This window comes from Hippichthys cyanospilos, chromosome 6 (genome assembly GCF_059441005.1).
Source record: "Hippichthys cyanospilos isolate Australia breed blue-spotted pipefish chromosome 6, RoL_Hcya_1.0, whole genome shotgun sequence".
NCBI classification, from domain to species: Eukaryota; Metazoa; Chordata; class Actinopteri; order Syngnathiformes; family Syngnathidae; genus Hippichthys; species Hippichthys cyanospilos.
The window spans coordinates 17908709-17925365 of NC_142374.1; the positions used below are offsets into that span (position 1 = coordinate 17908709).

The 16657-nt window shown below is 37.5% G+C and overlaps 1 protein-coding gene across 1 annotated transcript in view; it reads left to right on the forward strand.

Moving 5' to 3' along the window:
- Window positions 1-16657, forward strand: part of tln2b (talin 2b) — a 116777-nt gene that overhangs the window by 45630 nt on the left and 54490 nt on the right. Inside the window, exons 7-15 of the mRNA XM_088416478.1 lie at window positions 3981-4108; window positions 4381-4444; window positions 4553-4657; window positions 8436-8591; window positions 9837-9938; window positions 10018-10094; window positions 13590-13773; window positions 15413-15526; window positions 15838-15946. Of these exons, the coding sequence (XP_088272604.1) occupies window positions 3981-4108; window positions 4381-4444; window positions 4553-4657; window positions 8436-8591; window positions 9837-9938; window positions 10018-10094; window positions 13590-13773; window positions 15413-15526; window positions 15838-15946 (1039 nt within the window). The remainder of the gene's footprint in view (window positions 1-3980; window positions 4109-4380; window positions 4445-4552; window positions 4658-8435; window positions 8592-9836; window positions 9939-10017; window positions 10095-13589; window positions 13774-15412; window positions 15527-15837; window positions 15947-16657) is intronic.

Consider the following 16657-nt stretch of genomic DNA (forward strand, 5'->3'; position numbering starts at 1 on the left):
ACATGAGCGCTGATGCTAGCGCTAACACAAGATGAAACATGCACAGGCTGGGCCACTCCTATTATAAGCTCATGTAACATATAAATTGTCATGACAAAGACAGATGCAATTTACCACATCCAAATCTGTTTTGTGACTCAGCTTAAACACGCTAAAGCTCCGTTTCAACGTCATAACTTTATCAATATTCGTTCAGCCAGCTAGCCTGCTGCGCTCATGTTTTTCCCTCAATATTTGTCTTACCCTCCGCTTCCTTCCCTTCCAGTTCATGTGTCCACTCCCTCTCTATCTCCCACACATTCTGACATAATCACACACATCCCCACCCTAGCACACACACCACTGCACTGTGGAGATGGCGCTCATAACGCAGAGTCATATTTCCTCTCACAACAACAACTCCGCCTCCTGCCCCTTTCTCACTGTTGCCCTTCTCCATTTATCTTTGCCTCATTGTCTACAGCACACTGATTGTTGCAGCGCCAGATTGCGCCGGCTCTTCGCATAGGAGAGGCTGTAATTTGACATAGTGTTAAAAATGCCAGAAAGACCCAGAAGAGAGATCATTATCCAAGTGGAACAAACCCCGCGCCTCCATTACTGATTTTTTTTTTCTTGACTGCAACCCCCCCACCCTTCCTCCCCACCACCACCATCATTTTAAGTGATCACTGCCTCTCATTTCTCCCCCTTGACGTCAAGATTCCTAATTTGTGTTATTTCCAAGAGCGCTTGTTTTTGCAGATGTTTTTTTTTTGTCATATTTCCATTGTGATGACTCAATGATTAGCTAAGAGATGTTTCTTAATCATTCTGTCCAATGTCAACATGCATTGGCCAATCTAGGCCTCATCCATCCTACTACTCAACCACTCCCACTTGTTCCTGTGTTTTTGCATTAAGAACAGGATAAGCCGCCATAGAAATGACTTCACCCAAGAATACTACTCTGCAGCTCCCACTCTATTGCCTAATTTTAGCCAATTCCCACTGCAAACTGGTAGTGACAAGATCTTTTATTAGAATAGCTGGGCCAGATGAGGAAATACTGCTGGAATTTGTCGACTAAGAATAAGTTTGTTTTCCACAGATCATCATTAATTGTTCCAAAAGACTTTCAGGGATCCGTTTGGAGAAAAGAAGAGTCTGAAAAGTCTAAGAATTAAGTCATGTCAACATCCAAATTTTTTATTTTTTCAGTTTGTGTGTTTATTTATGTTGTTTGGGCATCAAACCATAAAGCAATGAAAAAACACATGTTCAAGACATTAAAAATACAGTAATCAAAGTGGGAATGAATGAAAAAATACCCTGTATAAATTATACATATATAATAGTTGCTTGTGAAAAATTGCCACTGAGCTTATACAAAACACACAATTGCAACCATCTCACACAGGGGCGTAGTTGGAAATTTTGTCAAGTGGTCAGGGTGGCCAAACACTTCTTTTATTTAGTTTTGCATTTTTATATAATAATATCGATTACATTTAATATAATATTATTATATTAATGTCTATATTATCTTATTTCATATTTCAAATAGCAACATTGGTGGTGTGGCTAAAAGGGTGGCCAGAAAGTGACAAGAGATGGTTGTGGCCACCCCTGACCACCATGTAGCTCCGCCCCAGATCCTACAGTACATGCAATTTTAAAATCAACAAACAACAAGTAGAATATGACAAAATTATCCATATCCATATTATCAATGTTACACTGATCTGTGAAAGAAACTGCTTTTGTTGTTTTCTGTATCACTGTATCTGTGAATACAATAACAACAAGTCGTTTTAAGGTCTGAAAATTAATTTTAAAAAATTGCAATATTGTGTTTAAATTTGTTCTCTTTAACTTTGTGGCACTGATGCTCCTTTGTATGTTCATCAATCTGGCATATAGGCAGCGCAATTTTAGGTCAAGCATAATCTGTACACAAATCAATTCCTAATGCTCGAAGCTAGAAAAACAAAACAAAAGAAAAAAAGACAAATATTTAATGTTATATGTACTTATTTAGTGTGTTAGCGAGTAGTCTTAGTGAGAACTACTGTCAGTTGCTTCGGGTATCCCTGTTTCAGCATTTCTATATTTGTACACCACTGTGCTGGGCGACCTCAGGCTGTTTGCGTCATCGTTTGTGATGTCTTGCGCTCCATTCGCTTCCTTTTGTGAAGCTCAGGTCATAAGCCATACAACCACTGTGCTCTATCATTTCCCACATCTGCCAAGAGAACATGCAGATCCGGTTGGGGATACTTTGATCAGTCACATAATCCAATCTATTATTGAGTCTACCACTATTATCCCTGGCACTCATTAAAATACAGTGGCGCCTTGGGATTTAACTGATTTGTGATGCGAACGCTGTGCGGTGGCTGTAAACTCAACCCTGCTCACCTTACAACAAGCATTGAGGCCGCAAACAACTCTTGAAAAAATAGTGAAACAAAGCTGATTACATGTCTTTTTAGAGTGACCACAGAATGGTGCCACTAGTCGATTAGCATAGTGCTAACATGTTTAAGTTAGTGAAAAAATCATACCGTATTTTCCGCACTATAAGGCGCACCTAAAAGCCTTAAAAAAAAAAAAAAAGCTGAGGTGCGCCTTATACATGGATCAATATTGAGATTGAGATTGGTAGATGGAGAATGAACTGATAAAGTAAGCTTTACCTGTTTCTTTTGTGTGTTTACAGTTGAACAAGGTTGCTCATATTGACATTGAGTTATTATGCTATTGAGAGTTTAGAGTTATTATTTGAGTTACTTTGAGTATTACTACTGCATATTATGATTGAAAAAGTTTTAAAATATGTCATTAATTGAGGTTGCGCCTAATAATCCGGTGCACCTTATAGTGCGGAAAATCCGGTAATTAAAATAACTACAGAATGTGACCATTCATCACCTGGTTTAGTGCTAACATATTAGCATTAAGCTAGTTTCTCACCTATAAATTAAATCTGATTAGAATATGTGGCTTCATCAACTTTTTGTTTGTGACAATTATATACATGAGCATGTGGGCCACGCTTTTTAAGCACTGAACATATATAGGTACAAACTAAATAAACCAATTCAATTATACATGTAAAAAAAAAAGGTAAATAAAGCTGACCGACTGAGTTGAAGAATAGATTCAGTATATTTTCAAATTGCAGCCTTTGCCACTTGAAAATCATATGTTACTACATTGTAAATTTGATTCGAATTCGATTAATTCTTCCGCCTAACAATGCAATGCAAACTGTTATCTCCTTTACGCACAGTATTGCGCTGGAGAGCGTGTCACAAATGATGTCATGCGTGAGGGCTAATTTTCGAACATCCTAGCGTACAAGCGCTTATGTCCTCCACTGTGGGGAAAGAACTCCTGAGCACAAGTGCAGGAGATTGTTGTCCTCATTACAGTCGTAAGCCTAATTGTTCACTTAAGTAATGAGATATAAGAATGAGTAGAGTAGGAGCTGTGCGCACATACAGTTGGTTTGCTAAAAGCACTGGTGGGGCCTTTCTCACTATCTGCAAAGCTCTCATCTTTTGAAGCATTAATTTTGCAGCGCTAAACTAGAAAGCCAGCGAGAAAGCCTCTGGAGAGAACAACATACACACTCGCACAAAAGCCTTTCAAGGATGTCAACAAAAGCTTCACCCTTTCTAGCCGCTTTTTTTTTTTTATTTTCATATCGACAGCCTGGCTAAATAGGCACCTGAATTGCGAAATGCACCATTTCGCCTAATGGAAAAGAACACAGTTAGAAAATGGATTCCGTTTTATTAATGGTCATTACGCAATGTGGTGAAGGGAGGATGATGAAAGATAATACAGACGAAGAAGCTAGGTTACAAAATGATCTTACTTTTAAGGACATTCAAGTCACGCCGTTTGATAAAATGCACATTTGGCAATCAATTCCTGCGCCATTGTGGCGGTATGCTACATTTACTACTTCTTTTCTTGCTCCCCCCCTCCAGGCCAGGGATGACATATTGAACGGATCCCACCCCGTCTCCTTCGATAAAGCCTGTGAGTTTGCCGGGATCCAGGCTCAGATCCAGTTTGGACCCCACGTAGAGCACAAACACAAGCCTGGATTTCTGGAGTAAGCATTTTCTAATCAGATGCATGAACTTCCAGTGATTACAATCAATTTAAATATTCACTTCCCAGCTGTGCATGTTAGATGAAGTTTTCCCTGACGTATGTAATTTCCCCTACTGGAAAAATCTGCGGTGATATCAGCTGTTACAACTGCGTTCTGCTCTCTAGGCAGTAGGGCAAGAATGACCTCATGTGTTGAGCTATGTTCATAGAAAGGGAAATGCCTGTAGCTCAACAACAGCAAGCATGTAACAAAGATGTTTCTCTCCTTAGCCTGAAGGAATTCCTGCCAAAAGAATACATCAAGCAAAGGGGGTCAGAGAAGAAAATATTCCAAGTACGTACACTGCGAGGTTTGCTTTACATAATGTGTAAAGCGCAAACAGCAAATAGTAATATTGAACCAGATTCTGGAAAATGTCTTTGTATTACTTTCTGTGTGCAGGATCATAAAAACTGCGGCGAGATAACAGAGATAGAAGCTAAAGTGAAATATGTGAAGCTGGCGAGATCACTGCAGACTTATGGAGTGTCCTTTTTCTTGGTGAAGGTAAGCATCCGAAGCTGAGCACTAAGCCCATAAAGCAGATAGTTTAACACAGCGGCTCCCAAAAGACACTTCAGGGGGTATGTGACATTTTATCAGGGTTCCTACACTGCAAAAAGTGCCGGATCAAATACAAGAAAAAGATTCTTAAAAATTGGGCAAATTGTCTCGTTTTAAGCAAAAATAAAAATCTGACAATGGGGTAAGAATTATTTTCTTGACAAGAAAACGTAATTAATACTTTTTTTCTTAATGTTTTTAAGAACGATTTCAGTCAGAAATTCTTCATTTGAGTGGACCCCCACCATACGAAATCAATCAGTTCAGGAGTTATGACCGTAAGGCGAAATCGCCGCGTGGCGGGCAATAGAAACCTATGCTAATTAGCTAATGCATGCAAAACCCTAGGTAAAAACATCAAAGTTTTGTATACATATTAAACATTAGTAATTAAGTAGTATAGTTAGGACTACTCACTACTACTACTGTATTTTCTGCACTATAAGGTGCACCTAAAAGCCTTCTTTTTTTATAAAGCTGATGGTGCGCCTTATAATCAGGTGCGCCTTATATATGGATCAATATTGAGAGTGGGATTGGTAGATGGGGAATGAACTGATAAAGTAAGCTTTACCTTCTTTTGTGTGTTTACAGTTGAAGAAGGTTGGTCATATTGACATTGAGTTATTATGCTATTGAGAGTTTAGAGTTATTATTTGAGTTATGATTGTTATTACTTTGATTATTAATTGATTGATAATTCGGTGAGCCTTATGTATGGAAAAGGTTTTAAAATATGTCAATAATTGAGGGTGCGCCTTAATATCCGGTGCACCTTTTAGTGTGGAAAATATGGTACTTGCTACTTACTTAGAATGGAAAAATGACATTTTATTTACCTTTGGCACTCCAAAGGTATTTTTTTTTTCATTTGCTCTATTCTACATTTGCATTTCTGCCTATTTTCTAGCATTCTATGGACTGGCAGCTGTCATAAAAAACCTGCTGCCCTTGGCCTGTTAGAAAATCAACTTTAAGGAACTTACAAAGTTCCGATTTGCTTCGCCTATACAGTACATAAGCATCCGCGGGTATCTAAATGTAGTAGCGCTCTTCCATGTTGTGATGGACCATTCAAAACGCTGCTGAATAATTCAAAGCAACTGCACTCCACTGCTGTTGCTAACAGAGGCTGGAGCACACACCTGGGTTTTGTTGACATGAGGTCTGAGAGTTTTTTTGAAGCTTTCATTTATCTTCTGTCGGTCTTTAATCACCACAGGCTTTTGTTTGGCAGGGCCTCTTTCGCTGTAAACATCGCGGATATGAAAATATTGCAGTGTGTGCGTTTGTGCGCATCAGCGCAAAAAAAAAAAGTCCCCCCGCCCCACCTTGATTGGGCTTGTTTGAAAACCTTGAGCAAAGTTGCCCTTTTTTGAAATAGCCAACTGTCTAATTCAGAAAAGAAACAAATCAAAATTCCAGCTTTAATGCGAAATTGACTTTGGCCCCCGATGTCATAAAATGCAAAACAATGGTGGCTTTTCATAAACTTGTTTATGTTGTTATCACGGCCATTAAGTTTCTGGGTTTTCTCATGAGTTTTTGACCTTGAGGATTTTCATCAAAAAGCGGCCTTTTACTGCGAAACTCCTTGAAATTGCTTCTATCCCAAAAAAATTAGCAATTATTTTAATCAATATGGCTCCTTCCAGGTGGTCAGTTGTCTTTGTTTTTATTAACTTTATTGCATTTTTAATGAATGTCTGGTAGTCTTCCAAAATGATCCCTTGGGTGATCATGGGAAATTGATACAATAAATAAGTAAATAATCTTTATTGGGGCGGCAGTGGTTAGCACGTCCGCCTCACAGCTCAGGGACCCAAATGGATAATCTTTATTGGTCGCAATTGCCAAAAATTAGAACTCTCTACCTGTCATGCATCCAATTTGAATGAATTAACATGCCCAAATTTCATTTGTGCCTGGGCCAGATTGAGCATTTTGACAGTGATTTTAATTAACACTCTTCTAACATGTTTAACACCTCGGAGCTTACGGTTTTATTTGAATCTCTTTCAAATTGTGTGTTTTTACCAAGTGTTGTTTTCACATACTGTCATTTAAGAGAAAGGTGAAAATGTAATTTGAGGTCTTCTTATTTAAAAGCTGAGTTTCCCTAATGGGAGCTATTGTCCCAAGGCACCATCGACCCTACTGAGGATAAGCGGCTATAGAAAATTGATGGATGGAAATAACAATATGAGATTTTCTGCACCCCTAAAGAGACACTGTGTAAGATTCAGACCGTTTTTCATTAAAAAGGAATAAGTTAGATGATTATAAATTTCAAAAACTTGCAAATAAATGTGTTCTTAACGACCAACAGTATGTTTTGAATATAGTTGGTCTAGTTATCATTAAATTAAATTACATGGGGGGTGGCACTTCTCCAGAGGCAGCCATGTTTGTTATAACTACTAAGACATATTGTTATAAATATGTCTTTTGGTTTCAATGAGTTCTTTAGAACAGTTATTCTCAACCTTTTTTCACTGATGTACCCCTGTGAAATATATTTTCAGACAAGTACGTCTTAATCAGTGAAAAAAAAAAAAATACTGACTTAAAACATGCCATTAGTGTCTGATTTATTAAACTTTAGACCCTATTGGTCCACAAAAAAAAAAAAAAAAAAACATAAAGTGTCCTCTTTTGGATCATAGAAGAAATCTGTTATTAAAAGAAATAACTAAAATTAATAATATTTTTTTACGAATAAATAATGAATATAAAGTGTCAGACCTGTTCTAAAAAAAAGAAGAAATAATTATAAATAAATATTTGTCCACAGAAAAATATTAAAGATAAAGTGTCCTGTTTTGGGGTTACAGTAGAGGTCTGTTCTCAAAAATAAATCATTAACTTAATTGTTAATACATATTGGTCCACAAAAAAATAATCAACATTAAGAGTCAGTCCTGTTATCGAAAAGAGATAGTTACAAAGAAATATTTGTCTACAGAAAAATATTCAACTTAATTTTTCCTCTTTGGGGATCATAGTAGAGATGGGTTCACAAAATTAATAATTAACTTGACAGGTAACGAGAGGAGGCACATGACAAGTTGGCTCGAACCCTTCCGGTATAGGGAAGAATCTGTGTTTTTACAATGACATTTTTTTTATGAACTTGTATTTTCCTGATATTTCAATAATTATTTTTCAAGAATTTTGCATGTTTGTTTGTTTTGTTTAAAATCTCGAGTAGCCCCTGATGTTCCTTGAAGTACCCCCATTTGAGAACCGCGGCATTAGAATAACATGTTTTGACTGATGAGGTTGTCTACAATATATTGGAATGGAAAGAACATTTTGAACTTGAATTTCCCTTTAAGATCTCAAGACCCAAAGTTACGGCCTTGAAGTAGGTGCGTAGTGGCCCTCCGTTTCCTCGCAAAGTGATGTGCAATCTAACGGATTTCCAGTGGGCAGAGAGTCAGCGGCGCTGCTCAGGCAGAGTGCTGCTTGAAGCACAATGCCGGAGCGCTGACAGTGACTAAAGCCTGTGGAGACCCTGCTCGATAAAGCAGCAGTTAAATAAGGCTGAAATCTGCTGGGTCAGTTCACAGCTGCCCCGACCAAGCGGAGGGGGCTCACGACGCCACTGGCACAGCATGAGCATTAACGCGGCATCCGTGTCTCCGATGAATCATCTTGCGGAGGTGTTCGGCAGCGCCATGAATATTATCTGATTTTATTGTTTTTCCCTATCCGGCAGGAAAAGATGAAGGGTAAAAATAAGCTGGTCCCACGCCTGCTGGGGATCACCAAAGAGTCTGTGATGCGAGTGGATGAGAAGACCAAAGATGTGGTGCAGGAGTGGCCCCTGACGACCGTCAAAAGATGGGCCGCCTCGCCCAAGAGCTTCACGCTGGTATCGTTTGACTCCCGGCACCGCATGGACACATGATCCCGATGAATAATCCCGCTCGCCTAATCTATATTCCATGCTCAGATTGAGCGAGGCGCGTTCATATCTGAAATTCAATCTTTGCGATTATATTTACAGCACAAAGAGAATGCTTGAAATTGTCGAGGCCTATATCTTCTGGACGGCTATTTCATCAAAAAGAACAATAGATGCCTTGGGAGGATTGTGCAGAGTTTTTTTATTTATTTAAAAAAAGAAAAAAAGAAGCCAGCGAGAGAATGGTCTCTTCTTTTTCCACCAATATTTGAAAGAAGTGCTCCTTTAAACAGATGAATCGATGCGCCAACCATAGCGCATACAGCACATCGAGGCTCGTATCCAGTGCTATAATCTTTAGGGGTATGGAGTATTTCGTACGATGATGATTCTTTGCAAAAAAAAAAAAAAAAATGCAGATTATTTTAAGAATTTGGGGTTGCTTGGTGGAGCACTGGTTAGCACGTCCGCCTCACAGTTAAAGGATCCAACTTTGAAATCAGATGGCTCCAGCCTTCCTGTGTGGAGTTTGCATGTTGTCCCCAAGCCCGCGTAGGTTCTCTCCGGGCACTCCGGCTTCCTTCCACACTCCAAAAACATGCATGCAGGTGTATTGGACATACTAAATTGTCCTTATGTGTGATTGGGTGCATGGATGTTTGTTTGTCTCAGTGTGGTTAATGTTTTTTTGTTCATGTATTTTAATATGTAGCTATTTTGTTAGTTTTAGCTATGTACTTTTAGATTCACTTCTTATTTTTAATCAGCTACAGAGGAGCTTGCATATTAGTTTGGCCCCCACGAATTTTCATATTTACTGTTTTGTTTTGCTTTTCTCAATTTTAATTTATTTTTTGCTTTTATTGTTTTGATTTTCTGTTGTTTCCAAATGTTTGTTTTTTTTGTGGAAAACACAAACAAGAATTTTGATAATTACTTTCAATAGACATCGATTATCATTTTTAATTAAATTCATAATTAATATTTAAACGGACGAATCTTGAGCCCACCGATTTATACCCATGCCTGCTTGAGTTTCCTTTAGTTTAGAGCAGGAATAATGAAGGCTCTTATCCAGTATATATTATTTATCCATGAGCCTGCTTCCAGGATGACATTATATATAGAATGTGCCACCAGTGTTTGGTAGACATTAAAATCCTCAGATTTAAACACCATTTGACTGGCCTTGAATCTCTGCTTTGCCTGAAGGATTTTGGCGAGTACCAGGAGAGTTACTACTCTGTCCAGACTACAGAGGGGGAACAAATATCCCAGCTCATTGCAGGATATATTGACATCATTCTAAAAAAGGCAAGTCCAAAATATGCAAAGGTCATGCTTTTCATTTAAAATGCGGTCCTCATTATTTTCCTGTGGCCTCTGTGAACAGAAGCAGAGTAAGGATCGATTTGGTCTTGAGGGAGATGAGGAGTCCACCATGTTGGAGGAATCGGTTTCGCCTAAGAAGTAAGAAACACATGTCGCGTGTGCCTGCTTCCGGTATTGCTACACTATGTGGATGAAAGTCTTCAGAGAATGGAAGTAAATATGGGATCGGTTTCACATTTGCAGGCATAACATTTTCCACGATGAGATTTCTACTCACAGATTTAAAAGCCTGATAAAATGAGTAATTATTCCTAAAGTTAGACTAAGGGATTGCGTGTTCCCAAAAATGTGTCTCTATTGTGAAAGAAGTCCTTAAGTAACTCAAATACCCCAGTTTAAAGAAATGATCGAGGTATTTTTTTCCTCTTGCCTTGGATACCCAATTATTAGTGTATATATCAGAAAATAATACGTAAGCTGCAGTAACAATTGGTAATATTCTGCATGACTAAAACACGCAGGAAACGTGGTGAGAAATCCAACTTCAAAATAAACCATCGTTTATCAAATAAGATATGGGCATGAATGCTTTAGGGTTACGCTTTTATTTTGAAGTTGTTCCTGGCAGTGTCACAGCTTGACTCGTCTACTTACTTTTACACTCATTACAAACTCAACGCTGTTCTGAAATCACATTCATTCACAATTTCAAGTCACTAACAAATTATGTTGACAAAAAAATGCCAATGTTTACGGGTGGGTCTGGCTCCATTATAGATACATTTAGCATGAATTAAACGTTAGCTGGTAACGCTCAATTTTTCCATATCATCGAGCTTGATAGAGGAAAATATCTCACAATAGCACACTTTGATGCTGACAGCCTTACACAGTTTCCATTCCTACTGATAACTTTTTAACATACCATTCTGACTCAAATGTGCTGTTTCAGCTGGCAAATTGTTCTCATTGACAAAAATTTATGGGCAGAGGTTTAGAGGAGAGCATGGTGAGCAGATTTTAAAAGCTAAAAATTGGGACATGACAAGTTTGCTGAAAATTAAATACGCAATTACAGACCAGGAACAATTTATAACAAATTAAATAGTTTGTCAATTTGTTGACAGCTGAACTGATCGATCCACTCACCATGAGCTTATTTTTTTTCTGGGTCCACTGTTGTGCCAGCGTAGTCAAATTTGTATTTAAATAAACAATAAAACGTTTCAACGTATCCCGTGCGATGTGCTCACGAAAAGGTCATCGATGTTTATTGCACTGAAAATGTGTTATTGATGTGTTATTGATATCCTACTGTTTGAGTGGACATTGAACACATCTCCAGTTAACTGTGTGACCGTCCGTTGTTCGCTTTCAAAAGAACGGGACTGGCGAAATCCATCGGGAATCGGGGCACAGGGCTCAAAATCTGGACTGTCCTCGTTAAAACCGAACCTCTGCTCAAAAAATCGGTCATTTATAATTAAATGGAAATGTGTTATTCGTTCGTCTGTGTTAGGAATTTTTTGTCATTCATATTCAATATTTAATGCAGATTTTCTGCAGTAATAATAGTAGTAATACAAAAATTACTCAATAGCTTCATCCCTATTTTATTGTGTATGTCTAGTGATTATGAATGTGGTATTGTGTTTTACTTGCAAATCGCTTTGTCTGTCAGAGCTATGAGCGAAAATCCAAACATCCCTGCAAAGTAATTGCACGAGCTCCTTTGTTATTATTTTCCTTCGCAAGAAAAACTTCACCGTTTGGAGGTTAAGCGATATCACAAAGGTTAAGACATCACTTCTCGGAAATAGATTTATGCAGTCATTTTCATTTCCCAGCTGGTTGCTGTTTTTCCTACTTTTCCCATGTGCCCTAGTGACTGATGGAAACTAATGCAATGCTTGTTTTGCGCTCTATCACACTCGCAGACACACACACATGGAAATTTGTATTCAGCACAAATCCACAGGGCTCTCCGGTAGAATTGGGCATCATGCCCCTGCTGCTTTCGGGCCAGTTGACTCGATGTTCTCGGTACCAAACAAATTTCTGTTTTGCTCTCAAAAAATAACCTCATTAATAAGTACAACAGTCCTGTTTTGTGCCAAGGAGGACAATGTTGTTCATTTTTCGGTGTAATAATTGAACCGAATATACTTACTCGCCATGGCAACAGCCATTTGTTGTAAGCATTGTTTTAATTACAGCTGAAGTGTTTACAAGAAACTCTTTCGGCCTGTTATTACACTCTTAGAGGACGCCGTTATGTGACAGCTTGTTTAATGACGTTACATTCCGCCTTTGCTTAAACAATGACTACATTGAGCAAGTATGAGTGAAAACGAACACCGGTTTTATAGCAGCAGTTTTACATTTAGCAAATCGAATCTCATGCTTTGTAATGCAATGCCAGAAACAATGCTTTTTTTTTTTCTTTTTACGTGAAGAGAATATTAACTGCTTCAATCCCAAAAATGTATTTTTACTTTTTTTTTTTCTGAAAGTCCAACCATTCTATGCCTGGTTCCTATACATATGTTTTTTTTTTGTTTTTTTTTTTTCAAAACTAGTGTTTCACTAAAGAGCCTCTAGAAACAATAAATAATGGTGAAAAAATAACTAAGTACTTGTTGAATTAAGTACTAAAGTAATGAAGTACTTTTGGTCATAAAAATACTACAATAATTGATTACTTACTATAGGTATTAAAAGTTCTACATCAATTGATTGCTTTAGATACCTAAAAGTACTAGAGTAATCAATTAACTTAGGTACTTATGCAATCAATATATTTAGGCACTAAAAGTACTAAACCACTGGATAACTTTAAATACTAAAGTAATAAATTAATGAGGGTATTCAAACACAAACGTACTTACATTACTTTAATGTATTAAGTAATTGATTATTTTGACAACTTTAGGTCCTGTAATTATTACAGTAATTGATTACGTAAGGTATTCAAAGTACTAAAATAATGATTTTTTTTCATAACTAAAGTTGCCATTTTATTTATAGTACCTCAAGTAATCATATATTTTAGGGTGTTCAAATACTAAAGGAATCACTTGAATTAGTTACTAAAGTACCTACATTACTTCAATGTCTAAAGTAATTAATTATGTTAATTCTCAAGTAGCTAAATTCATTGATTACTTACATGAGGTACTCAGAGTAATTGATTACCTAGCTAATCAATGATTTTAGGGTATTCAAATACTAAGTAATACTAAGTACTAAGTAATCAGTTGACTTTGTACTTAAGTACTTAGATTACTTTAATGTATATTAGAAAGTAATTACTTCATTACTCAATTTTAGGGTATTCAAATACTGCAGTAATCAGTTGAATTAGTTACTTATGTAACTATATTACTTTAATGTATAATTATTTAATACTCAATTGCCAAAAGTAATTGATTACTTTAGTTCTTCATTAGTTCAATTTTTTGATGCTCCTTGAGCCAAACACTTTTAAAAAAAGAATTAAAAAGATATAAATAAGTACATTGGATCGAATGTCTGGACTCCTAAAAAACATGAAAATACGTGTTTCGGATTGAATGGGTTAATTGTAACGATTGCATTATAGCGACTTTGTTATGATGTCATCTTTCCTCCAAGGTCCACCATTTTACAGCAACAGTTCAACCGGGTGGGTCGGGTGGAGCACGGCTCAGTTGCCCTTCCAGGTATTATCCGCTCAGGGTCTGCGAGCAACCATGACACTTTCAATGTAGGCACCATGCCCTCTGCCCAGCAACAAATCACCAGCGGACAGATGCACAGAGGACACATGCCACCTCTAGTGAGTACATCATCATTTATTGTTATGGTCATTTAGTGCCTCGGTTAAATGCTACCACTGATCCCCAACCTGTTTGTTGTCTTCCAGTGAGGTGCAGCAAATTTTCCAATTCTATGTTGTTGCCTCTATTTATGATCAATAATGTATACAAAGCAATTGAATTGAATTGAAATTTGATTTTTTTGCAATAGAAAAATGTGCCTTGGCGCAATAAAAGGTTAGGAAACAAACACGATCATATTTTCAAAATAAAGTACCAATGAAAAGTTGGTCTCAAACACATTAACTCATTTAGTCCCAAAGACACAGTCCAGACGGAACTGATTTGCAGATTTTTTTTTTCGAATATTAGTGTAAAGCAGGGTCTCAAAATACTTTTCTTTCCAAGTAAATAAATAAAGCAGCTGGGATTCAATGTCTTAGCCTCTTGAAAGATGCTTAAAAATATGTCTTTGGGATTGAATGAGTGAAATAACAAAACAATCAATTATTTTATACATTACCAAGTACCTAAAGTAAATTATTATTAATTGATTACTTTAGTACCTAAAGTAATCCAGCATTGTTCTCCTGCTCCAGCCGCACTCAACTCTTTCACTGCCAAGGATTATTGGAAAAGAAAACCTCTAGAGGGCCTGTATTTTTAGCGATTTCAAAGCCAACAGTATATCGTGGGCTTTGTCTATGTAAATATGTGTGGTATCATATGAAAGATTGACTTCCATTCCTTACTTTGAATTGCATGTAGATAATAGCCATGTTATAAGTGTGGAAACACGGCCGTTCAATGCTCAGAGTTATCACTACAGTGCTCAACTGGCTTATATTAGGTAAGCATTAGTCAAGGGTGTCAGCTCCTCTCCATAAGAAATTTTTTTTTAAACAGATTTTTATCATTTATTATTGTTACTACAATTTTAAGAGACGGGAATTCTCGTTCATGGCACTGAATGCATTAAGAAGCCCAGGTGTTGACTGATGAGCATCAGGTGTGCGGCCGGCGACTCCGCCCCCTCATCAAGGACACGAATGGCCTCTTGACCCAAACACACATAGCCATGAACCAAAGACATGAAAACTCAAAATGTGTGAGCAAAAAGCACATGTCTTATGGCAGCACAGTTTTTATGACATCAAAAAAACAAACAATCAAAGAATCCTCCCCAACCACCAATGATTAATTTCCCCTTTGTACTTTCTTTTCCATTGAACAAAAATATAAACCTAACACAACTGTTCTTGCTCCCATTCTCATGAGATAAACTAACAAACATCAAAGACTTCCTGTTTCTTTCAAATCCTGTTCACAAATCTGTCTAAATCTGTCAGTAAATGCCTCTCATTTGCCAAGATTATCCATCCACGTCACCACTGCGACATATCAAGAATACTGATGAGACAGCATGCTTTTTGCACAGGTATGCCTTAGGCTGCCCACTATAAAAGACAATTTTAAAAAATAAGCAATTTTATTACATTTATTACAATATTCGAAAAAAGTCATTTTTGTGTCAGTGGAAAAAGTTGAATAGATAATGGCCTCAAAAGTCTTACAGTTGTGTTTTTTTGTTCAAGGTAGACATGATCATTCTTCTTGAGTTCTTTTTACAAAGCATTTTTTCTTTTTTATTCTTATCAGAATTTGGCCCAGCAGGCCCTGATGGGCACAATCAACAGCAGCATGAATGCTGTGCAGCAGGCCCAGGCTGATCTGGGACATGTGGATAATCTGCCTCCTCTTGGACATGACCTGGTAGGTCCTCTCCTCACACTCACACACTCACAGGGGCACAATAAAAGGTCCACATGTGCAAAATAAGCAGAATTGTTGATACAACCCTTTTATGAGACCAGTTAGATTTAATGAAGGGTCCATTGAGTACATTTCCTATAAAGAAAAAAATAAATGTGCCCACGATTGCGCAATACCCCATCAACTCACTGTTCTTCTTTTTCTCCTCTTAATGCATTCTGATATTAATGTTCAGTAACAATCCAGCATTTATATGGGATCAGAGTCTCCTGCTGTGTTTAAAGCTCTTTTCTTTTCTTTCCGCTGAAAAGGCATCCAGGGTTTGGGTTCAGAATAAAGTGGATGAATCCAAACATGAAATCCACTCTCAGGTTGACGCCATCACGGCTGGAACGGCATCTGTGGTCAATCTCACGGCAGGTAAAAATCCACAATGTAGAAAATAGAACAATTGTGTAGCCATGCATTCAAAACGGATCTCATGTAAAGCTGAAATTAAGAAATATTATATCAATACAGTATCATAATTGTGACAGTCATTTATTTTTTTCACAAATTGCAGATGACTGGGGTAAAAAAAAACAGATAATAACTCACATGGGCCAGGAAATACCTCACAAGTCATTAGTTGTTGTCCACTGATTAGTCCTGATGTGACTTTGTTGAGTTATACATGCAGCTGTGGTTCATCTAAAACTACATTGTCATGAATAATGCAGATTTTGCGAGATGTTTTTTCTTGGACGAAAAAGACACATTTTCCAGTCATCGAGTTGTTTGGGGGAATTGCCCTTAAAAGATATGAGCAGGCCTTCATGATTAAAAAAATAAATAAATAATGTGTTGTTTTTTTTAAGATCCAAATCCTAACTCTACATTCATCCCGAGCAGTACCCCCCCACACACACACCGATCTGCATCTCTTCTTAAAGAACCATCCTCAGTCTGTGTTGTCATTCCCTCATGCATCCGCTCACATCCCACCCCCTCCCCCACATGTGCGTCTCCGCACAACTCTGTCTCTCACAGCATAAACACGCTCCTTGTAAAAGTTGTGAAGAGATGTAGAATGTTGGGTTTAGTTTTCCGCAAAAGTGCCTTCATTTGTCGCTGAACAATATCCAGCAGGCT